Source organism: Canis lupus, chromosome X (assembly GCF_003254725.2).
Source record: "Canis lupus dingo isolate Sandy chromosome X, ASM325472v2, whole genome shotgun sequence".
NCBI lineage: Eukaryota > Metazoa > Chordata > Mammalia > Carnivora > Canidae > Canis > Canis lupus.
In genome coordinates, this window is record NC_064281.1 from 10,200,513 (window position 1) to 10,224,409 (window position 23,897).

At 52.6% G+C, this 23,897-nt stretch overlaps 1 protein-coding gene and 1 long non-coding RNA gene across 8 annotated transcripts in view; one reads left to right on the forward strand and one right to left on the reverse strand.

The window, feature by feature from the left end:
* The window catches only part of GPM6B (glycoprotein M6B), a 160,053-nt gene that overhangs the window by 21,471 nt on the left and 114,685 nt on the right, over positions 1 to 23,897 (reverse strand). For 3 of the 7 annotated variants that reach the window (XR_003131901.3, XM_025436836.3, XM_025436825.3), the window contains exon 2: positions 15,888 to 16,007. The exons of the other annotated variants lie outside the window; for them this stretch is intronic. Coding sequence is in view for 2 of the 3 variants with exons in the window: in XM_025436836.3 (XP_025292621.1) it covers positions 15,888 to 16,007 (120 nt within the window). In the remaining variant the exon portion in view is untranslated. The remainder of the gene's footprint in view (positions 1 to 15,887; positions 16,008 to 23,897) is intronic. 7 annotated transcript variants of the gene reach the window in all.
* LOC112653064 (uncharacterized) lies at positions 4,769 to 23,031 on the forward strand. Its single transcript, XR_003131906.3, has 4 exons — positions 4,769 to 5,440; positions 18,752 to 18,925; positions 19,053 to 19,361; positions 22,479 to 23,031. It is a non-coding gene; the product is annotated as an uncharacterized LOC112653064 (long non-coding RNA).

Consider the following 23,897-nt stretch of genomic DNA (forward strand, 5'->3'; position numbering starts at 1 on the left):
AGAAGTGCCAGAAGGGCAACAGTGGGGATTCACTGAGGCTTGGGGTGGGGTACGGGACGGCGTCCAGAGCTGAAACACGAAGGATGGATTTGAATTCACCTGGTAAAGGGAGAGAAGGATGGGTGAGGGAGGGTTCCAGGAAGCAGGAGAGCACGAATGCAAGTTCTGTGGTGGAAAAGAACAAGGTGCGTTGCCAGGCATGGAAGAAGCCAGAGCACAGAGTGGAGGGAGGGCAGGGGAAGGCAGGCAGGAGGGGTCTATCGGAGCTTGACTGCTGAGGGCTTTCTAGGCCTCGTTGAAGATTCTGGACTTTATCCTCAGAACCAGGTGAGGCCGCGGAGCATGGATATCTACAGGGAGCAGACCGGGTTGCATAGGATCAGCCCAGCTGCTGTGACAGGAACAGAGTGGACGTGGACGGGAGGAGGGACCCAGCGTCCTAATTCAGGAGAAAGAGGACAGGAGCCTGGACCAGGACACAGGCAGTAGGAGCAGAAGGAATGGATGGGTCCGAGGGACGTTTAAGATGTCAGACGGGCACAACTCGGTATGGATCTGCTGGTGAGGCTGGGATGGACTGGTGAGTGCCAAGGAGGGCTGCTGAACGTCTGGCACGTATAACTGGATGGGTGTTGTGCTCTTCCTTGAGCTAGGGTTGACCAGAAGAGGGCTGGGCCTTGAGAACAAAGATGAGTTCAGTTGTAGACATGTTGAGTTTGAAGAGATTGGATGTCATCTCAAGGGAAGCTTTCTGGTGGGCAAGTGGATTCCTGGGTCTGTAGCTCTGAAGAGCTACGGTTGGACGCTGTCGGCTTCTGTTGGACGGCAACGAGAACTTGCAGAGGCCAAGACAAGACATGAGGGGATGAGCGGATGAGGGGACCATTTATCAGCTGAAAGGGATTCAGACCCTTTCCTTCGCCAAGCATGGCCCTTGGATGACCAACAGCAACCAGGGAGCTGGGAGCAATGCACGCTCCTGGGCCCCAGCCCGTGTCAGCTGCATCAAGGTCTGCATGTTCACAAGCCCCTAAGTGATTTGTGCCCAGGAGAGTTTGAGAAGCCCACTGCGAGCCAACGGTCCCCATCGCCCATCTTCCCAGTCCTGGGGGGTGCAACCTGATGCTCTTTCAAGGCCCTGCTTTTGTGCTCAACCCGTGTCTGGGGTTTTCTCCCTAAGAGGCAGCCCACTGGGCTTGGCCATGACACTCTAGCCTCTTGCCAATCAAATGCATGGCAGGTGCCAGGGTCTGCAATGAAGAAAAACAAAATGTTCCAAGTTGTTCAGCTGTCTTGAAAAGAGCACGAGTGGAGTGCTTTCTGCGAGCCAAGCAAGTACCGCTCACCTCAGAAGTGCTGGCAGAGACACTGCGGTGCCCCACCGGGGTAGGCCTGAGAAAGCCAGGCCCGCAGTCCCCTCCCCTCCCGCGGGCGGCTCAGAGTGCCTCCGTGAAGGACCTGGGTCTGGGACTCTGGCTGTCACCCACCCCCTCCCATGAAGAGTCCCGGGCAGGGCTAAGGTCTTCAAATCCGGAGGCGGTGCCAGGTGTCAGCAGTGTCGGTGTCGTCGGTGTCGTCGTAAGTCGGTGGAGCCAGGGAGGCCGCTCCAAGGAGAGCACCATAAATCCACGGGCTCCATTCTCCCAAGCGTCAAACGAGCAGTGACGCTGGTTAACATGAACCCGAAAAGGCAAGAAAGCATCCTTTGACGACTGTGATCTACTCGTGTAAACAGCAAAAAGAAATCACGCTGGGGTTTCTAAGCACATTTTACCAGGCCTTGTCAGGCCCTCTCACCAAAACCCCCGGACCTCGGTTAGGTCAATAATGTCTTAAGCCTTCATTCAGCCCGCCTCTGGCTAGAGAGGTTCTCAAATTTGGATTCACACAAAAAGTCCAGTGTGCCTTGGCCTAAGACGGTTTAAATATAAACCACATAGTAGGGAGAAAAAATACGCATCAGTGCCTGTAACTCTCAATGGCCATGTTGTCTCCAGCATCTCTAGAACCTTTTGTGCAGAACAACAGAATAAAACACGTTTTGTCCTCGGGCTCGCGGATGGCCGTTGCCATGGCTGAGTTCATAACAGCCCAGTGATCTGCCCCGAGCTGTCTGTGAGCCTGGCTGCAGATTTAGTGCTGGCTCAGAAGGACGGACGGCAGGAACAAGGGCTCGGATTCTTCCCCAGGGAAAGAGAGAGAGAGAGGGAGAGAGGGAGAGAGAGAGAGAGAGAGAGGGAGGGAGGGAGGGAGGGAGGAACAGGCACACGCGCGCCCTCTGCCTCACACACAGCCTCCGTGTCCTCTAAACTCGGCCTCCCTTGCTACTTTACTGGTTTCCAATGAGGCGAAAAATTAAAAAGAAGGGACGCAACCAAGGTTTGCAACTTTGAAGCAAGAGGCAACAGGAAAATACAGGCAGACAGGATCCTACTTAAGAGAAACAAAAGGCACCAGCAGCAGCGCAGGCCTCCCAGGCTCTGAAGGGCCCTAAGCAGGGTCTCTCTCACCAGGGCGGGCCTGGCAACCAAGGTGCCAGCGACAGCAAACGGGACGTGGTTTAGATCAGCGGCGCTCAAACCGGGATGCCTTTGCCCCCCGCGGATGACGGCAGCGCGTGGAGACGCTCGGGGTCCCACACGCGGGAGCAGTGTCGCCGTGCTGCAGGTAGAAGCCAGGGGTGGCGCTGAAGCCACGCTGCCGCCGCGCACGCGCACACGCAGGGATGCAGGACACAGAGCATCAGTAGCGCCAGCGGTGACACCCTCCACCCTCGGGGCACACGGGCAGTCCTTGTAAGATCCAAAGTTAAATTAAAAAGAAAACCAAAACCTTAAACTCTGTTTTAAAAACACGGTAGTGGGGATCCCCGGGTGGCTCAGCGGTTTAGCGCCTGCCTTCGGCCCAGGGCATGACCCTGGAGTCCCGGGATCGAGTCCCGCATCGGGCTCCCAGCATGGAGCCTGCTTCTCCCTCTGCCTGTGTCTCTGCCTCTCTCTCATATGAATAAATAAAATCTTAAAAAAAAATCTTATAAAAAAAAAACACGATAGCACAGAAGTCTTCAAATTCTGCTGCACATTAGAGCATTTTAAAGCCCGGTGCCCAGACTTCACCACAGACCCATTAAATCAGAATTTCTGGGGCTGAGACTTGGGAATCCGAGGTTTTGCCTTCTTAAGGACCAAAAAAAAAAAAACCTCCCCAGCTAATTTCAATGAGCATCCAAGTCGGAGAACAAGTGCTCCTGAGAAGGGGGCCGCCGACTGGGGTCCACGAGCCACACGCCACTCTTCACGTGGCCTGGGAGTTAATAATGCTTTTTTATGTTTCGAAAGGATTTTTTAATGGCAAAGAGTCGTATTATTTATTTCAGGAGAGAAGTAAAAGAAGTTCAAATCCGTGTGTCCATAAATAAAGTTTGGTTGGAACACAGCCACGCTCGTTAGTTTATGGCCTGCGTGTGGCTATTTTCAAGCTGCAAAGGCAGAGTTGAGTGGTTGCCACCGATATTTACCATCTGGCCCCTTACAGAAAAAGTTTGCAGAGCCCTGTTAAACAGCAGTGCTTCACAAACTTTAACGTGCCTAGAGGTTCCCTGGGGATCTCGTTAAAATGCCGATCCTGTTGAGGCAGGTGTGGGGAGAGAACCGAGCGTCTGCATCCCTCACGCACCCCCGGGACGGTCTGTTCGGCCAGCCCTGTGGGGCCACGGTCTGTGCAGTCCTGGGAGCCCCCGAGATGCTCTTAGCAGCTCTGCGAGGTTAAAATTCTTTTTAAAATAGCACTAAGGAAAAAAAAAAAAGATAGCACTAAGATGTTACTGGGTTTGGGCTTTTTTTTTTCTTTTTATAAAGATTTATTTTATTTTTTAGAGAGAGCAAGTGAGCGAGCAAGTGGGCAGTGGAGGGGGAGAGGGACAATTCCAAGCAGGCTCCACGGTCAGCACAGAGCCCCACGCGGTGCTCCATCTGACGACCCTCAGGTCATCACCTGAGCTGAAATCAGAAGAAGTCAGGTGCTTAACGGACTGAGCCACCCAGGAGCCCCTAAGATGTTACTTTTTCTACCGTGCTGATGTTTGCACAGCAAACCTGGTGACAGAGGAGCACAAATGAGGCAGTGGCACCCAATGGCACCCCGCAGCAGCGCTCTCCCTGCCACACACGCACGGGGGAAAACAAACAAAGGGAGGAGGGACACCAAGGTGGCTCAGTCAGTTGGGCTTCCGGCTTGGTTTCACCTTGGGCCATGATCTCAGAATTGGGAGGTGGAGCCCCACGTCGGGCGCCACGCTCAGCGGGGAGTCTGCTGGAGAGTCTCTCTCCCTTTACTCACCCCCCCACACACACACACACTCTCTAAATAAATCTTAAAAAAAAGATAATTCGTTTCACTTAAAAAGGTCCTTGACACAGTAAAAAATGACTGATGCTATTAAATCTCAACCCTGGAGTATAAACCTTTGTAATAGTCTGTGTGGTGAACCTGGAGGGAGGCATAAAGCACATCTGCTGCCTACCCAAGTGTGATGATGGCGGTCTTTTTTTTTTTTGTTTTAAGATTTTTAAAAATTTATTTATTCATGAGACAGAGAGGGAGAGGCAGAGACACAGGCAGAGGGAGAAGCAGGCTCCATGCAGGGAGCCCGATGCAGGAGTCGATCCCGGGACTCCAAGATCAGGCCCTGGGCTGAAGGCGGCGCTAAACTGCTGAGCCACCTGGGCTGCCCCGATGATGGCTGTCTTAAGGGAAGGTTGTCGTGTGGTTGAGCTGCGAGCCAAACCAGCATCTTTTTGTTCTGTTTTGGAACATCATTTTTTCTCGAATTAGTGACAAGCTATAGCTAGTAAGACTTGGGTGTCCGGCAGAAGTTTTCTCAAAATGATCCAAGTGAGCTAGAAAACAAGGGACGCCACTGGCCGCCCATCGATTGTGGAAAACATGTACGTGCCACAGTGGAAGTGCCAGCTTCCCAATGCTTAATAGACTTCTGGATGAAACTGGGACAATATTAACAAATGAGAGTCTTGGTGAGGTAGTAGAATGAACTGTGTCCGTATTTGGAAGATCTGTGGGACTCAGAGAACCACTATTCTCCCCGTGACCGATGTGCAAGGACATAAAATCATTCTTGCATACAGAGCCGATCAAAGCGCAGTGGAGAGCAACAGACGTGAACAGAGTACAAGAGGTCACGGATATGGCTTCAGACTCCACGTTACAAATAATCTTTGGGAAACCACCACGTGTTGCATTTTGCTGTATTACCAAGGAGGAGTTCCACGAACACACGGAAAGGCCATTAAACCATTCCTCTATTGTCCAACTACGTATCTGCGGAAGACCAAGTTTTCATCATGTACTTCAACCCAAACTAGTTATCCAAGATGCCTGTGGATGAAGGTAGAGGCAGACAGGAGAGCCCGGCTGTCTCACAGTAAGTCCGATATCAAGGACGTTTACAAAATCCTAAGACAGTCTTCTTCTTCTCACCGAAGTTTTATTTCGTTTTGAAAAGTAGTTATCTTTCCTAAATGCTACGCTAACGTGTAATGGATGTGTTATTACTTTAAATAAGTTCATTATTTAACAATATATTTGTTATAACTCTGAATACAGGCAATACTTCTAGATACAACCCACATCAGCAAAAGCTTTTTGGAGTCTTCTGTTATTTTTAAGAGTGTAAGGAGACCTAACACCCAGAAGCCTGTGAGCTGCTGGTACAAGGCATTAAGGTCGCATGAAGTCAATGGATGGGGGCTTCCTGACCAAGCGCTCAATGAGAAATTTGCTTCTCCATTGTCTCTCGACCTTCTACGGGTCACTGAGCTTTTAGCTCAACGGTATGACGCTAAGAACGCCGAAACTATTTTTAATGACGCAAAGGGGATGGCTTTTCAACAGATCCTTTTAAAATCTTGTCCTAAAACTCATTAAATAAGAACTTTTCAGGGTGTCTGGGTGGCTCAGTGGTTGAGCACCTGCCTTTGGCCCAGGGTGTGGTCCTGGGGTCTGGGGATCGAGTCCCACGTCGGGCTCCCTGCATGGAGCCTGCTTCTCCCTCTGCCTGTGTCTGCCTCTCTCTCTCTCTCTCTCTCTATGCAAATCTTAAAAAAAAAAATCCTTCGTTTTTGTAGCACATTATGAAAATCTTGAAATAGATTCGCCTCTAACATTTGCAATATGGCATGAGCAGTACAGGATCCTTATTATAAAAATGATATATTCACAAGTTAAAAACAAATTCAAGAAATACTTGTTGGTGCCTTCCTTTGCCTTTTGTGGGAACTGGCTCTGGTCTTCCTAAAGATCATGTGTGCGCTCTCCGCCTAGTGAGGTGACGGGGTGCCGCATCGGGGAAGCTGACAGGCCGCAGGGGAAGCTAGCTCTAAGTTCACACGACAGGCTGTAAAAGCATGGAGATCTGCAGGGTGTTCCAGAAACTTGAGAACTCTGTGCAATATTCAGCTTCAGCAGCACTCAGCCTCCTGCACCACCCGGGTGACCGCATCTCCGCGTCCCTGGGGAACCGCTGCTGTGTGTATGGCACTGGGCTGGGGGGCGCAGGGACCCCACTTGGGAGTGGGCTGTGGGGCCTAGATACAGAAGACATCATATAAGCACAACAGACAAGGGACTTGACTCGGGCATGGGGAGTGAGGCAGGGCAGGTCCCCTGTCCTAGCAGTCAGGACAGATGGACACGTGTGTGGGGGAGAGCAGGCCCATGGGCTGAGGGGTGCATGACAGTTTGGGGTGTGGCCGCCAACCCAGCCCGAAACGCTGTGGGCTTCACCTTGCGGGCAGTGGAGACAGAAGGTGGGTTTGTGAGCAGGCGAGTGGCGGGCCCGAAGGGTACGTGTAAGAAACTCGTCCTGGCCTGGGGAGCGCAGGGTGTGTAGGTGGCGGGAGTGGGTGCGAGCAGAGCGGGCCTTCAGAGTCTTAGTCAAAGGGCACGGGGCGTGTTCACGGAGGCAGGAAGGAAGAAAATCAGAAAGGGCTGGAGCCATGAAGCAGCTGTTCCCAAGAACACCACAGGCCCAAAATGGCGTCGCTTAGGCCAAGTTCCCAAGCCACGGGCTTAACACCTAAGCTAACTGCTATTTCAACCTCTCCCAGAAATGTCATCACAACCCGTCAGTCAGGAATTTCTTTTCTTTTTTTTTTTTTTTTAAAGATTTTATTTATTTATTCATGAGAGACAGAGAGAGAGGGAGAGAGAGAAAGAGAGGCAGAGGGAGAAGCAGGCTCCATGCAGGGAGCCTGACATGGGACTCGATCCTAGGTCTCCAGGATCATGCCCTGGGCTGAAGGAGGCACTAAACCGCTGAGCCACCAGGGCTGCCCAGGAATTTCTTCAGTCAGCCAGCGCCAAAGAGTCTGCCACCAGGGGCTTCTCCATCCGCGGGAGAAAGATGAGGTCATGTGCGCGATAAGACCCCTTGCTCCCCCCACCCCCCCAGGAAAGAGGGGCCTGGCCCGGAACAATCCTTTCCTTCTATGAAAACCTTCCATTTTGAACAATTAAGCAGGCCCCCCTCCACCTGCTAGATGGGATGCCGATGGAGTCATCAATCATTTAACAAAACCAACTGGATCTTTTAAGATTTACTCTGGAATTTTGATTATTTAACACAGTCAATGTCACCACATTTTATAGGACTGGCTTGGTGAGAAACGGTGAAGGAATTTATGGGAACAACTTGTCAGAAGGGCCATTCCAGAAAATGTAAACTAATCCAGAAAGTGACGGAAAACACACCAGTGGTTGCGTAGAGAGGTCAGGTGAGAGGGAGGGCTGATGAAAGGGACCCCGGGAGCCCTGCAGATCAATGGACAGGTCCCCATCTGGCTCGTGCGGCCGGTTTCATGGGCAGAGTCACACATCAAATTTACCAAGTAGGTCACTTTAAATATATGCACTTAATGCACATCAATTATACCCTCAAGAAAGTCAAAAAAAAAAAAAAAAAAAAAAAAGACCCGTTTCTTAAAAGATTGTGAATCCGTCTGGGGAACTAAGGATTGGCAGCCAAAGGCCAGAGCCATACCCCCCTGGGTGGGGTGGGCTGGGGGGACACATCCTGTGGCTGCAGAACTCACAGGCTCCTTCCGCTCGGTGACAGCTTGCGGCAGGCAGCCTTCTAAGATATTCCCAAGGGTCCCTGCCTCCCGCTGTTCGCACCGTGTGACTCCCTCTCCCTGCGTGTGGCCTGGACCTAGTGACGTGCTCCCCCAATGAGATCTCCAAAGACCATGGCTTCTGTCCTGCTAGCACTTTCTCTCCCGTCCGCTCACTTGCTCTGATGAAGCCAGCTGCCAAGCCGTGAGGGCGCTACAGGAAGGCGTACATGGCAAAGGACCAAGGGAAGTCTTGGGCCAACAGTCTGAGGGACCGAGTCCTGCCAACAAACACAGCAGTGAGCTGGGAAGCGGATTCCACGGTTGGGCCTCCAGATGAGACTGCAGCCTCAGCCGCCACTTTCATGGCGGCCGCATCGGAGACCGCTGAGCCAAGCCCAGACTCCCGAGCTACAGAAAGTGAGATAATATATGTCATTTCTCATTGCTAAGTCCAAAATTAATTCATCATGCAACAGTAGATAATGAGCACGCAGCCACAGCTCTGGTGTCTGCCGGCAGCTCTTCGACAGGATCCTTTCGCATTTTTCTAATACAGAGAGATACAATGACAGAATAAAAACATCGAGAAGAGCTGGTGTCAAATTCAGTAGCGCTGTCTGCTAAGGATGTGGCCATTTGGTTTGGGGCATCTTGAGAGTATGTTTACGAGTCACCTCTGAATCTCAAGCTGATGTTCTCCAGAAAAGTATTTGGAACTGAAATATACTTTGCCAAAGACGGTATAATGAGGAGCTATTCTCCGAACCGGGGTTATGATCCTCGGTGTATACGGTAGTGGCGCTCAAACTTCAGGTGGATGGGGCCCGGGAATATGAATGTTTAACCAGCATCCTTGGGGATTCTGATTCAGGGCATCAGAGGCCCACACCATACTGTGCAACCTCACTTAAAGAAATGACCCCCAGGGGATCCCTGGGTGGCTCAGTGGTTTAGCGCCTGCCTTTGGCCCAGGGCGTGATCCTGAAGTCCCAGGATCGAGTCCCACATCGGGCTCCCTGCATGGAGCCTGCTTCTCCCTCTGCCTGTGTCTCTGCCTCTCTCTCTCTATGTCTATCGTGAATAAATAAATAAAATCTTAAAAAAAAAAAAAAAGAAATGACCCCCAAGCTTAAGGAGTGCACTTGTCACGATGAGCACTGGGTGATTAAAATAAAAACTTAAAAAAAAAAAAAAAAGACCCAGCACGCCTGAGGGCCCCAGTGAGTTGTGCAGACGACTCTTGGTTTCAGCTCAGGCGATGATCTCAGGGTCATGAGATCGAGCCCCATTCAGGTTCTGTGCTCGGCACCGAGTCTGCTTAAGACTCTTGATCTCTCCCCCTCTCCCTCACGTGTGCTCTCGTGCTCTCTCTCTCTCTCTCTCTCAAATAAAGGAATCTTTTTAAAAAATGACCCCCAATATTACACTTAATAAAATAGAAACAGTCTTTCGAGGTCACAGAACAGAAAACTTGCTAGAGTATACCAGATGGCACAGCAGATGACAACAGCTCCCTGACATCATTTCGCAGGACTTGATTTATTATGGGGACACTCAGAGAGGGACCTGAAAGAGACCAGAGGGGGCAGAGCTTCCAGAAAGAGCCAAGGTACTCTGTGAAGAAGGGCTGGGCTTCAGCGTAAAGCCTGTGAATGGTGGGTCCCCTCGGGGAGCAAGGATTCTGGGGCCTGGAGAGAAGAAGGGGACAGATCCTGGGTGATGACCTCAGGGCAGTGAGCGACTAGCAGTCTTGGGTGCTGCCTTCCAAAAGTAGCTTAAACTTGCGATGTGGGCTGAGAATGCAAGTACTTCAAGTCAAGGGTTGGCAGGATTTTTTTTCCCCTGTAAAGGGCCAGATAGCAAATATATCTGGCTTTGCAGGGCTTATGGTTGCAACCACTCGATTCTGTTGTTGTGGCAGGAAAACAGCCACGGACGATCTGTACATGAATGGGCAGGGCTGGTTCTGATGAAATTTTATTTACGAACAATGCGGTGGGTGGCATCACCAGCTTGTGTCTAAGTCAAGTCCTCCCGGGAACGTCCATAACCTCCATTTATGACCACTGGGAAAGAGCACACGAACGTAAACAGCGTTGTTTTAAGAGCACAGAAAGGCTCATTTTGATCCCATTACTTCTCCCAGCCTGACATTTGACCACTGGAGTTATTCCTTGGGGGGGAAAGCACTGTCTACAGAACTTTCCAGATACAATGCAAGCATGATGATCTTCAGCAAAAGCCTCATCCCACCTAAATGGCTCTCTGACACGCAGAGCTTTCTATTTAGCACAAAAGCCATTTTATATAAGCTTTTGACAGACATGGAAACACGTGGGGGTGTGTGTGGGGCTTATTTGTGAGTGAACGGGAGGGATGCCCGAAAGGACACAGCCTGGGGAGGTGGGCAGGCTCGAGCTCCCTACTTCCCAGTATCTCCAGTTAGCTCTCAAGGGTGGCAAAAGGTCTCAAAACACAATTCATTTCCATTAACTCTTAACAGCACGGCGCACAGGGCGTATCGTAAAGGAAGTGGGGACCAGATGTCGCTATTTCTGAAAGACGGCAAATCGCCGCTTTGAACAATCCAAGTCGGTGTCCCTTAAAACCAGATACTATGTCTGATAGAAAGCTCCAGATCTTCCATACTGATCGATGTGCTTTCCATCCCTGCTTTCCTTGTTTGCCGACTCCGAGCTGAGGATCAGACACGAGACCAAAAGGCAAAGGGGGCTCTGAATTTGGCACCGCTGGCGGCCACTGCTGCATGATCAAGCGCTAATCACACGCTAACAATATAGCTGATAAAAAACGAGCATTCATAAACAAGAAATTACATCTATTTGGCTGCTGTAATAACAGCCTTCGGTAAATGTGCCATAAAATCGCGAACCGCGGTCTAGGGCACGTGTTTTGGGAAGACTGCAGGTGACTTGGAAATGAAACGATGGGTCCGTGGCAGAAAACCAACTGCGAAGAACTCTAGAAACGGAACCAGAAACGCTCAGCGACCTTCCGGCGTGAAGCGGGCTGTGATACGCTTGTGCCGCGCCCACCGTTGAGCCTGGTGTAAGCTGCAACTTGTGGAGCCACAAGCCCCCCGACGGCTCCGCCGGCTGCAGCTGTGTAAGGACTAGGGCTGCTCCGGCCGGACCCTCGCCATCAGGAGGGCCCGCGCGCCAGAGTCCACGCGGCAGGCCCACGCCACCGGGTACAGGTGACACGGAGCTGCAGACCGGCCGCAGGGCCGCAGGCGAAAAGATGAAGGGCCCCTGCACCTGGAAACGCAGTCGCAGCGCGTTCAGAGAGGCCTCAGCCTTAGCGCCCCCCGCCCCGAGGTGAGCGAGTAACAGAAACGCAGGAGCCCCCCCGGGACTCCACGCGCACCTGTCGCGGCAGAGTCCCAGCTCAGCCTCGCGGGGGCCAGGGGGGCACAGGCTGGAGAGGTGAGGGGGTCACCCCTGCACAGCTGCCCGGCACCCCGCCGGCCGTGTCACCCGCTCGGGGCAGCAGATGAGGGAGACGGGCCGGCTTGTTCCCCCACCCCCACCCCGGGCCCACTCCGGGGCTGCTCAGAGACCCAGTCTGGCCCATCGGAATCCCACGCCTCAGCTTCCCGCACCGCCCTCTGCCCGACCCCCACCTGTGCGCCCCACGCCACCCCGTGCAGTCTGTATGCGACGACGGCTCTCCGAACTTCTGGAATGATCCATGGCCATCTCAAACCAAGTTTCAGAAGAGTTTGGATTTGGGAAATGGGCGGGGGGGGGGGGGGGAAGGATTGGCAGAGTGGGGGGCTGGCTGCCTCTCAGCACTCAGACTGCACACTGAACCCCAGGGGGACCGTGCAAGGGTCCTCCGGGTCCCTCCGGGGATGGCCTAGGTTAAGGCACGGGGGCCCGCAGGTCCTCCCAGGCCGTTCCTCTCCCCCGTCTTTGCCACAGGAGAGGGACTGATCCTGCTTGCGCTGCCCCCCACCCTTGACCAAGAGCTTTTTCCTTATTTTAGATTTTATTTATTTATTCATGAGAGACACACAGGGAGAGGCGGAGACCCAGGCAGAGGGAGAAGCAGGCTCCATGCGGGGAGCCCGATGCGGGACTCGATCCCGAGACCCCGGGGTCACGCCCTGGGCTGAAGGCAGCTGCTCAGCCGCTGAGCCCCCCAGGTGGCCCCCGCCTCCCCTTGACCAAGATCTTCAACGAAGGCACGAGAAGGGCCCGGCCTCAGCTCGAAGGTCGCTCGCTGCCCCTCCGGCTAACAGGCCTCGGTGCCCAGGGGACGAGCGGGCCCCTGATCCGCAGCCCGTTCCAGGCGGAAAGCGAGCGCTCCATCCCGGGGGCTAACGGTCACTCCTTCCGGGCCGCAGCGGGGGGGGGCTCAGGGGGGAGCATCTGCCTCTGGCCCAGGGCGTGGGCCCGGGGGCCCAGGATCGAGTTCCACGTCAGGCTCCCTAGATGGGGCCTGCTTCTCCCTCTGCCTGAGTCCCTGCCTCTCTCTCTGGGTCTCATGAGTAAATACATAAAATCCTAAAAATAAAAAATCATTTCTTCAGTCCGTCCCCAGTTCTCCCTCCTCCTCTGGGGCCTTCATCTAGGTTAGCGCTTCCCACCTTCCGTGTGCGCCTTGGAACCGTCTGGAAATCTTGCAGAAACGCAAACCGTGAGGCAGCAGGTGTGGGCTGGGGCCCGTGACCCCCGCCACAGGCTCCGGGGGCTGCGCTCCCGCTGCTCACCCGCCCCCCCCCCCCCCCCCCCCCCCGCCCACACCGTCCTTGTCCTGCTGCCCGCGGGGCCACCGGCCTCCGGGGAGGGTGGCAGCGACCGGGCCCGGCGCTTACAAGACCATAAAGGAAGAAAAACAAGAAACTGCTGGCAAAGGTTTAACCGTCCAGGTCCTAAAACTGTCTGCAAAGTCACACCGAAGACGAGGGACACAAAAGGACAGACTGATGTCGGCAGAGCCACACCCCTGGACTTTGCCCCCCGGGGCGGGGGGGGGGGGTCTGTGGCGGCTGGAGGTGCGGGAGGCCCTTCCTCTGCACAGATCGGCTCAGCCTCTCTTGAACCCCCCCCCCCCCCCAAGAAACAGAGAACTCCAGGGGGCGGCGGGAAACCACACCAGACCATATGGAAGCCTCTATTTTTTCCCTCACACCATCTGGTTTGGGATCTAAGTACAGGATGGCAACTGCGTCGACGGACGAGCCAACAAAATCTCCAGGCAACTGGGAAGGCGCTGGCGGGGCTGCGCTGCGGCGTCGGCCCGGGCCACGGCCACCGGCGGTCCCCGACGCTGCCACCGTGCTCGGTGCACAAGGGTCCAACTACGTGTGCATTAGGGCCGCTCACTGCGGATCTGGGAAGATGATTCTAGAAATCCGCTTTAGTGCCTCCCCCCCTCGCACTCAGAGAAGAACCTGCTCGTTCACAGAACCCTCACATGACGAGTCACTGGCAACGGGACCCTATCAGAGTCCTGCGTGTCTCGCCGCACCGTTCCAGAATTCCCCAACCTCTGAGATCCTCCGTTACGCGCAGCGCGAGCGTGTGTGCGCGTGTGTGTAGACAGCAAAACTGGTTCCGATCCGAACCCACTTGGTGCCCAACCCGACCTGAGTGGCCAAGAGGCCGGTGCCAGGGTCACGGCCCAGACCTGGGCCCTCGGGAGGAAGGCCTCGAGGGCGGGGGGCGCCCAGGCCTGGGGTGGCATCAGGCAGCACCTGCTGTGCGCCCCACGTGACTTCTCGAAAGCCCAAACTCCTCTGGACTCTGAAACGAGTTCGGCCCCAAAAGTTTGCGGGTGGGGCGGGGAGAAAAGCCCCGAAGCCCGTATGCTGCCGTGGGCTGCCGGGGCTGCTCGGGTGGCCCGCGTGGCGGGCGCGGCTGCGGGTGGGCGCGTGGGCATCACCGCACCCACCGGGTGCCCGAACCTGCTCAGCACAGCACCCCGCGGCCGGGCCCCTTCTCGATCCCCAACTGGCCCCGCGTCTCGCAGCACATTCTTAAAGCCCCGCCATCCTCTTCCAAGCAGTTTCTGGTAACTCGGAGGCCTTCCTGTCCGGGTACCAAAGGCCTCCCTGGCCCCGCGAGCTGTGCGCACCCAATGCTGCTGGCGGGGCGGGCGGGGGGGGCGAGGGGCTTTCTAGAAACAGCACGACACAGTTCACCTACGCAACCCGCCTGTGTCAGCGTACGGTTCGATGGCTCGGAGTGAATTCACAGAGCAGTGTCACCATCAGCACAACGGAACGTCTAAAGCCTCCCGTCACTCCACAAAGGACCGCCTGGTCCCGTCAGCGGCCACTGCCCACCCGCCCTCCCGCCAGCCTCCGACGGACACGGATCCACGCTCTGTCCCAGGACATCTGCTAACTCTGGAAATTCAATGCGAAGGGAATCCGACGGCAGTTGGTCCCTCGTGTCCGGCTTCTCGGACTCAGCGTGGTGGCCCGCGGTTCCCCCGAGCTGTGCTGGACACGGACCCGCCGTGCGCCTGGTTGCTGGTCGTGCTCACAGTCTGGGTAGGTCACGTCCACCAGCAACTTGCACATCGGCATTCCAGAACCCTCCCCATTCCTCAAAGGATCTATGAGAACAAATGTCTCTGGTCACTTCTTGCTCACTTTTTCTAACGGGCACTGTGCGCATGGGGACACACACACACACACACACGCACAGCTGGCGCCTGACAGCCACACGTCAAGAGAAGAGATGCATAATTCAAGGTGTAGAACTAAATCTGAAATCGGATTGCACGTTAATTAACCTGAAGCCACAATTTGGGTTTGGAAAGAGTTTTATTAGCTCAATGAGAGGTACGAGGCTCCGTGACTCTGCGCGTGCCCTACATCGTACCTCAGGGTTGCTCGTTCTCGGGGTGTGCATCCTACACCATCACCTCTGACTCGCTCTCCAAAAAGCGTGCAATGCAACTACTTGGGCCGAGTAACGCTGGGGAACCCCGGAAAAGCACAGCAACGCCGGGAGCCTGTTGGGTTTACCTGCCCCGCCCCCACCCCCTTCCAAAGAGCTCGGGGTCACTGGAGTTTGTGGCTAACTGGGCCGGGAAATGGCAGGTGCAGCCGCTGGGAACGTGGAGGTTGGGCCTCCTGCCCGCTTCCGGGGCCCCCGGAGTGACCCACATCTGGCTCCAACCTAGCCCCTGGCGGTTCTGAGACACCAGCGTCCCTCGTGGGCAAGGCAACTGGAAGCCAGACCCCACGGACCTACCTGATGGGACCGAGCACCCAGTTACCGGCTCCTCATGTCACGGCCTTGGGTTTTTCCTTCTCAAAGACACTGACGTTCGCACAGAGTGTGGGGACACCCGTGCTCTTGGAGACAAGGCTCCTCGCGCGTCCCAGCCCCGTTCTTGGTGCCGTGGGGGAGGACACGCGGGACACCCACCCACCACCCACCGCCCACCCCGCTACTGGTTCAGACACCGGCAATTTCGGAGTCAACCCAAAGCTTTGGGTCATTGCACACTGCTCCCTCTTGAGAAGAGGAGGTGAGGGCAAGGAAGGGGGGGAGGAGGGAGAAGAAAGAGGCCGAAGATGGGGTGGAATGGAGAGGAGGAGAGAAAAACAAAAGATGATTAAAAAAATCGTCAAGGGCCAATTCCACCCGCGCCCCTGCGAACAAATTAATGCGTCAAACAAAACATAAAATATCACCACACTGAAAGAGCCATTACAAATAATAGTAAAGAGAACAGTTGACTTGCTATGAGAATTCAGCCCGAGGCTGTATTTACCTGGACTGCTCAAGGGGCCTGCCCTGTCCCCCAGGGTTGGCACGGGATGGTACTGGTGGTTCTTTGAGCCTGGGTACATCCAGTGGTACCTGCCAATTTCCATTTCAGCTCTGCTGTTCACTGCCAATTTCAGGTGGCAAAGAGTCAGTGTCTCTATCTCCAGCAAAGATTCTACATCAGCATTTATTCTTTTACCAAATAGTTAAAGGCAACGAGGAGCTTAAACCAAACCACGCGGCCGGGATGCAACCTTTCCCTACCGGCTCAGCACCGAGGCAGGAGCAATCGCGAACGCTGGAGCCTCTCCCCCCATCCGGAGGTGGACCAAACTCACCCAAATCGCCTTCTCCTTCCTTGTTGTCACCACGTCCCCCTCCCTCGCCACCCCGCCCCTGAGAAACGCTGGCGTTGGGCAGACGCTATTTATAGTGGGAGCCTGGCTTCTCCCCAGAAGGCTGCTCTTTCTGGTTGCTTCCCCTCTCGGACCAACAGAGCGTCCTTATCACTGCGGCTGCACGAGCCTAAGGGGCTGCAGGGTCACCGTCGGCGACGGTCCCCGGCTCCGGCCCTCAAAGTCTGGCCAGTGAGCCCCGAGGCCCGCCGAGTCTCGGGCAGCAGTCCTGTCCCCCGCGGACCTCTCCGCGTCTCCGTCGGCTCACCTTAAGCTCAGGACTTCGGAGTCTAGAATGTTCTGGATTAAATCCCCTTCCAATTACTTCCAGGGTTTGGGAGGGAGGGGCTGCTGGTCTTGGGCTCACACGGATGCTGCCCAGCGGCCTCCCGGGGACGCGGGTCCCTATCTGATAAAAGGACTCGGTTTCCCACTTCTTAAGGGCCTGGCCAGCGGGATGCGGGTCTGCCCGTGTCCCCGAGCCACAGGCGGCGGCCGCCAACCCCTCGTGGGCTCACCATCCCGAAGGCCCTCATCAGGGCTCCGGGGGCCAGGGGCACAAGCCACCCCGGGGGCGAGGCCCGGGGGCGCCACGGATGCTGAAGGGGGCAGCGGTCCCGGCGGCAGGTGCGGGGGCCCAAGGCCACAGCCGCGCCGCGGGGCGACAGCAAATGCCCACCGGCCGTGCCTGCAAGGCCCCAGGTCACCCCCAGCGGCAGGCGGGGGCTTTCCGAGGTGCTGTTTCAGAGAAAGCCTTCGTGGCTTCAAGGGAAAGCAAAAACATCTTTTAAGAGACATTTGGAGGCTTTTAAAGATGTTTAAAGGGGAAGGAAAAAATAAAGGATGCCAGGGCCAGCCCGGAGCTGCACAGCGACACACTTTGTGGCTGTTTTGGTTGTGTCAACGGCGCGAGGGCAGCTCGCCTTGGCGGAGCCCGTCGCCACGCCAAGCGGCACCTGCGGCCTCCGTGAGCCAAGGTCGGGCGTCGGCCGAGCCGTCCTAGGAAGTCGCTCCCGTCAGCGTCCTACCGTTAGGGACGCGGAGAGGGCCAGGGCCAGGGGAGGGGAAGCGGCCTGGGTGGGAGGCGGGCCCACCGGCCTCCCCATGAGCCTCCCCATGGGCCTCCCCACCTGCCTCCTCACGGGCCTCCCCACCGGCCTCCCCATGAGCCTCCCCACGGGCCTCGGGAACCACGACTCCGCCCCCGCGGGCCCGGCCTCTGCCCCTAAGGGAGGTTTCCCGAGGTCAGTGTGGGGGGGAGCTGGGCTTCTGTGCCTCCCGAAGGAATGTCTCGGGTCCCTCGCTCCTGGTGTTATTTCGGGGTCCCGGAAAGGACTTAACTCTCAGCCTTCCCTGGATTTAGGTTTTTTGCTCCAGCGCTCAGGAGAGTCTCTCTCGGGCGTGGGTTGTGCTGCATTGTCTGAGAGCAAAGACACCCAGTGGGGCTGGTGGAAAGAACCAGAAGCGGTGGCTTAAGTGGCTGGGAGCCCTCCACGTGGACCCCAAGCAAAGCCCTGCGAGGAGCTCGAGCACTCCTGATCTGGAAATTTCAAATCGTCCTCTAAAAAAAAAAAAAGTTCCCTCTCCACGCCCAATGCACAGGTGCCCAATAAATGTCAGCTGAAAGCTCATTTGGTTGAAGGTGAGGAAGCACCCTGGGACCCCGGGGACCAAGATCCGGACCTCCAGGTCCCCCCCACGCTGACCTCACAAGCCAGGCCATGCAATCCCCTGCGTCTCTGCACAGGATGCAACCACTCTCTGTTCTCTCCTCACATGCAAGGGGCAGTCTCCAGACCTTCGGGCCACCAGGCACAGGCTGCTAGGCGAGGACAATCAAAGCCATGGACTGCCCCAAGGCTCCGTGTTCTCTGCCAAGAACATGGCAGCATGCCAGACATGCTTAACTCGGCAGAAAAATGCTACTCCTCCAGCAGATGTGGAGACGGGGTCAGCAAGCGGATGGCTGTTTTCCAATACTTCTGGGAAGGCCATCCTACCACAGTAAATCTTTAGACGTGAAAGAAAAGAAAATCCTGTCCATTCTCTATTTTTGAGCCAAGCTTGGAGACGTAACGTATAAAACTGATCCTAAAATTCCAAAGAGCACAGTATATACAGTTTTGTTTAAAAGGACAGGGTCCCAGCGTCTAGGAGGAAGCCACGTGACTGCAAGGACAGGCCTCAGCCTGAGGGGTCCATTAAGACACAGTCGATGCTGGGCAACGGGCAACGGGCAAGAAGAAATGGGTAAAATGTCCACACCCGGCCGGGAGATCCTGGCTCATGCCCTACCGAGGGAAGGCCGCAGATGTTCCCCTTAGGGAGCGGTGGTGGCTGACGGGGACGGTCACAACCGTGGGTGGTCGTCAGCAAAGGTGGGCATGGAGCAAACAATGGGGAATCGAGGAAAGGAAAACAAAACAATGCCTTGTACCTCTTTTTTTCTTGTCTTTTTCCCCCATTTACTTAGGGTGATAGTCTTCTGTGACAGGGCTGAACAACTGACCTGCAGCCTGGTCTACTTTCCGGCACCTACAAAATGACCACCGGCGGCGACTAGGTGACAAAGGCTGAGCTCCCTTAGAAAGGCCATCCTCCTGAGGCAAGGTCTCTGAGAGCTGGATCTGCCGTCTTTCCTTTCCAGGTAGGATTTAAAATATTAAGGGAAAGCTCGGACACCTCACGAAATACAAGCAGGGGCCAGCCAACGATGGCCACCTGTTGTTGTCAATAAAGCTTTATTGGCACTTGGCCACCTTTATTGGTTTCAGGCTACAACCGCAGGTCTGAGGAGTTACAACGGAGACGGGGAGGCCTACAGAGCCTAAAATGGTTACTCTCTGGCCCTTCCTGGATGAAGTGTGCACACCCTGGATATGGAACGTGGCTACTTAAGACCTGGATGCAGAATGAAGTCAATGCACTCAATCAAATCAGCCTACAGAAGAGGAAGTCCGTTTCTTTTCTCTTTTTACACGTGTCTGGAAGAGAGAGGTCCCTGGGCTGCCTGGGGAGGAAAATCCTCCACCCGGGTACTGTCGTCCTGCTACGTAATCTGCCACTGGGTGGCAAAATCACAGGTAAAACCAAGATCCTGTTACACACAGTGGTCCCTAAGATGAGTTAGGCACCCCTGTACTCTACATGTGCTGGGGGAACTGAGGAGGAGGATGTCTCAAAAGAGAGTATTATTAAATGAATGAATGAATGACCAGGTACATGCATGCAGCTGGGACTGGAGCCTCCCTTTCTTCCAAGCCAGCGTGTGTCACCTTGTTCCTCCATCCCACAGCCATCCTGATTCCTGGCCTGCCACCTCACAGGGCTGTGAGTTTGGTCCCAAGGAGAAAAACGCAAGGGCGCGTCTCTGGAACAATCCAATTCATCACCAAGTCCCAGTGAGGGGCAATTTGCTCCGTGGGGACACTCACTGCCTACTTCACAGGTTCTCAGACCCATCAAGGCTCCCAAGTCATGTTATTAAGGTTTTTCACCTTAAATCGACTTGTAGTTTCACAGGTAATGGGAAAACATGATCTGTGACATTACAATCTGAACACAAGACTTCAGCCCAATTTCCAGGAAGGCAAATCTAAACTTCCAGAAATGGGTCAGAATTCTTTGTCTAATGAAACAGCAGGGCCAAGTCTCGACAAATATGCTAATAGAAACAATAATATAAAAGTAGGAGATGCGCCAAATGGCTTCACTGAGATCTTCTCCACCCTTACATTTTCTAAAAAAATAAAATAAGGTAAAAGCAAGCTGTATCATACCTACCACATCCGTCCAGCACCATCTGGCCGGTCATGCTTTTCTCTACAACCTATTCCCCAGACACCTTCTCTTCAAATGTCCTCCTTGGCAGACTCTCAGAGGGAAAACCTGCATCTAAAACTTTCTCTGTACTGTATTCCTAATCAAGTTAGGAAATGTCAATAAAAACCTCAATATCAAGTCATTTCTAGATCACCAGGAGGAGCGTAACGTTAAATGTGTCCCTCAGGGTTTTCAGCACACAGGCCATATATTCTAGAAGAGTGCTTTTCTTACTAAAAAAAAAAAAAAAAAAAAAAAAAAGAGAGGGGCCAAAGTGCACACAATTAAATTAAAACGAACAAACACAACCCCGAACACCTAAGACATTAAGATCTATTTGCCCCCCAAATTTAAATGAATGTGTTAATTTTTTACACAAGTCAACAGTTTGAATTCATTTCTTACGTTGCTTACGTCCCAGAATTTATTTTCAATTATACATTATTTCCAATTTACTACATTTTTCTTCCCGTGTGGTTTGATGCCTGGAACTCTCAAAATTATTTCAGCAGTAATTCCAGGCACTTAACTAGCTCGGCTATAATTGTTTCAGTAGATTTCAATTTCCTACATGTAATAAAAACAATTTGCATCGCAGATTTTTTTTCCCACACAATACAGCAATTGATTCAATTGTTTTTCTACCCCTTGACTGAGCATTCCCAGCACTTCCAGATGCACTGGTTTTCACAAATGAATTGACATCAAGTAATACTCCACAGAAATAAATAGAAGCCTAGCTCTCCATCGCTTTGCTACTGAGGCCCATGATCTACTTCCTTTGATTCTGTCTTCTTCATTTCTTCCAGTTATTCCATTTCAGTGAATCTGTTTAGTCAATCCTCACACTTTGGTTTCATTTAATGCTTCCAAAGTAAAAACTGTTATTTGTAACAACCTGGCATTTCTTACATCCATCTGAGAAGAGCTGCTTGCTTGCCTTAAATATTTCTGGGTATCTCCTGAATACTTCTTGGGAATTTTGACCATCCAGTGGTGTTCTGTGGCAAAAGCGATGAAGCTGTTTCACACACACACACACACACACCCCAATATGCATGTGTGTGTGTGTGTGTGTGTTTTAGGATTTGATTATTCGTGTTTAAAATAGGATCAAAAGTCCTTCTGATTTAAAGATATGGCTCTCTGTCCTGCTGAAAAGTGAGGCCAACTAAAAAAGTTGAGGACAATTTATAAAGCTAAATTTAATTCTAGTCTTAATAATAATCCAATTAATTCTCTAATGGAATAATTATCCAAAGCTAGAATTCCCATTGTGCAATAATACCCCCCAATTAAGAGGCAGGTACAGCCCCTAGCATGAACTACTAAAAACAAATAGGAAAGGAGGAACACAGAGGAAAAAATAGATGTGCGTGAAAAACTCTGTGGGAAGTGACAAAATGTATAGGATTAAATTTCGGAAATTAAATCCCTTGCTGAAAGGCCTAAAAAAAAAAAAAAAAACCTCCACAAAAAAACAGACCCACCAGCTCAAGGATTATATAATGCAGTCTCCAATTATGTCAAGATTTTAAATGTACATTTCAATGAAGTCAACATTTATCTTCTAAATTTGAAGTTAAATCTGAAGGGACACTGGAGTGACAAGCAGGCGGAAACATCTGTGACTGTCACTTCGTGCCTCTTATGTGTGTGCGTGTGTGTGTGTGCTCGCCTAGAATGACAATGGGCGAGCCAACTGGGAAATGACAAAGATGATACTTGTGTGGGTTCTGACTTGGGTGCAGCTGGCACACGGACTTGTTTGTCTAAATGAAGATTAGCAGGTAAGCCATCCTCCAAATCAGCATTGGTGGCAGGCCACACAGTGACCACAACCCCTGTGGCTGTAGTGGTGACACACACGCCCTGGCCCATATGCTTACTCACACCTGAACTCTACATGTGACAACAGCTTGTGTTCACCTGGCATTTTTTAATTACCCTAACAGCTAGTGTCTATCAATTTTGGCAGTTTTTAAAGTCCCTCCAGAAATTCCTTCTTGCTTCTAATTTTGTCTCTAAAATCACAGCTAGCTAGCTAGCTAACGAGGTTTCACCTACTGACAGTCAATAGATGTAGTGCAGCCTGCAGATTTGCTAGTAAGTAGTATTTAATTGACGTAAAATAATAGCAGTCCGTACGTAAGCCTGAATGAGGACGAGATGCACAGTTGTGTAATACGGATTTTTTACTGGCTTTATGCTCCTTGCTTGCATTTGGAGAGAAAAAAAAAAGAAAGGCATGTTTTTTTTTTTTTGCAGAGATCAAAATGGTTTTATTAATGGTCTATCAATGGTTAATTTCGTTTATTAATATGGCAAATACCATATTAATAAAAACCGTGCGCACTAAATGAAATCATGTGTTTTAGGAAAACGTTGCTGTAAACTGCGAGAGGCTTCCTCCCAACAGCACTATTACGTGATCATGCCCCGCAAACTTCATCTCTAATCGTCACGGAGATCAATCCTTACTTCTATCTCCATTCCTCAGCTTCATAAACACTCCCCAGCGCTCCTCTTATTGCTATTCGGTCATTCATATAAATCAAAAATATAGATCTACAAGAAAAAGCAAGGTTTTTGTTTGGTTCTGTTGGTGAGGGGCGGTAGCTTGCATGCAGGCATTGAATCAAGCTGCCAATTGTAACATTAAAATGCTATGTACGTAAAACCCCACCGAAACACATACCTAAAAAAATGGTTAAGATGGCAAGTTTCATGTTATGCAGATGTTTTTGTCATGCAGATTTTAATCATACTTCGAAGTTTAATTGATTCTAAAAAATGAAATTGCTTTGCTTAGGATATAATTGCTCTGCTTAGGATATGATGTCATTAGGGTATGGGGTACAGAAGAAATTCCCAATAAAAACAGGCAGCCTCTATCCAAGCCTGCTGTGAGGCTCAAATGCCTGAAATTGCATGTTTGTAGGTGTAAAATGGTTGACTATTTCGGCAATTTTAGACAGTTCAACAACACGTTCACAAGTGAAACGGAGTTGTGCTCCCACCCCGGAAAGTCACTATTGTTTAGGGGCTGTCACTTGATCCCAGGCTGTGGGAAATAACCTTGGCGTGCAGGCTGGCGATATTAGAGCCACTGCAGGTGCAGAAAACGTCCTCGCGCCTTCAGGATACTCTGTAACTTTGGGAGCAAGAGAGAGGTGGGAGGCATCTCACCGCATTGTCATTTAACGGTGGCTGAGCTGATTCTACGGGGTGTCACCCTTGGGATCAGTTTTTATCTAGGAAAAGACGGGTTAATTTTAGCTTCTATTTTGTCACTTTCTTGCTGCAAAACACGTAAGTCTGTAAAAAGGCCACTGCCTGTGTCAACAGTGTGGCAAGAGTCCCCTGCAGGGACAGGACCTTTACTGAATTCCCTGCTCTGAATCTCCCAGTTCCCGAGAGCAGGGGACCCTCACCGCCCCTTTGCATCAGCACTAGGTGACAGAGGTGACGTCCCCGCGCCGAAGCTCCCACTGTCAGTGGTTGGTCCCGGTCACAGTCAGGGCCCGATCCGTGGGAAGGACAACGATATTCAACAAGAAGAGGAGCAAATGTCCCCAAAATCACTACGGCCTTAGCCGCACCAAAGCCTGTTTCTGGGTTGGGTCCCCCTCCGGGGGGTCCTCAGCATTAGCAGGAAACAACGCTAATCCCCGGGAACAAAACATGCAGAACGTGGGACCTAAGTTCTGACTCGTTATATTAAATGGGGGAAAAAAAAAAGAAAAAAAAGAAAGAAAGAAAGAAAGAAAGAAAGAAAAAGCAGGAGACCGTTTTCC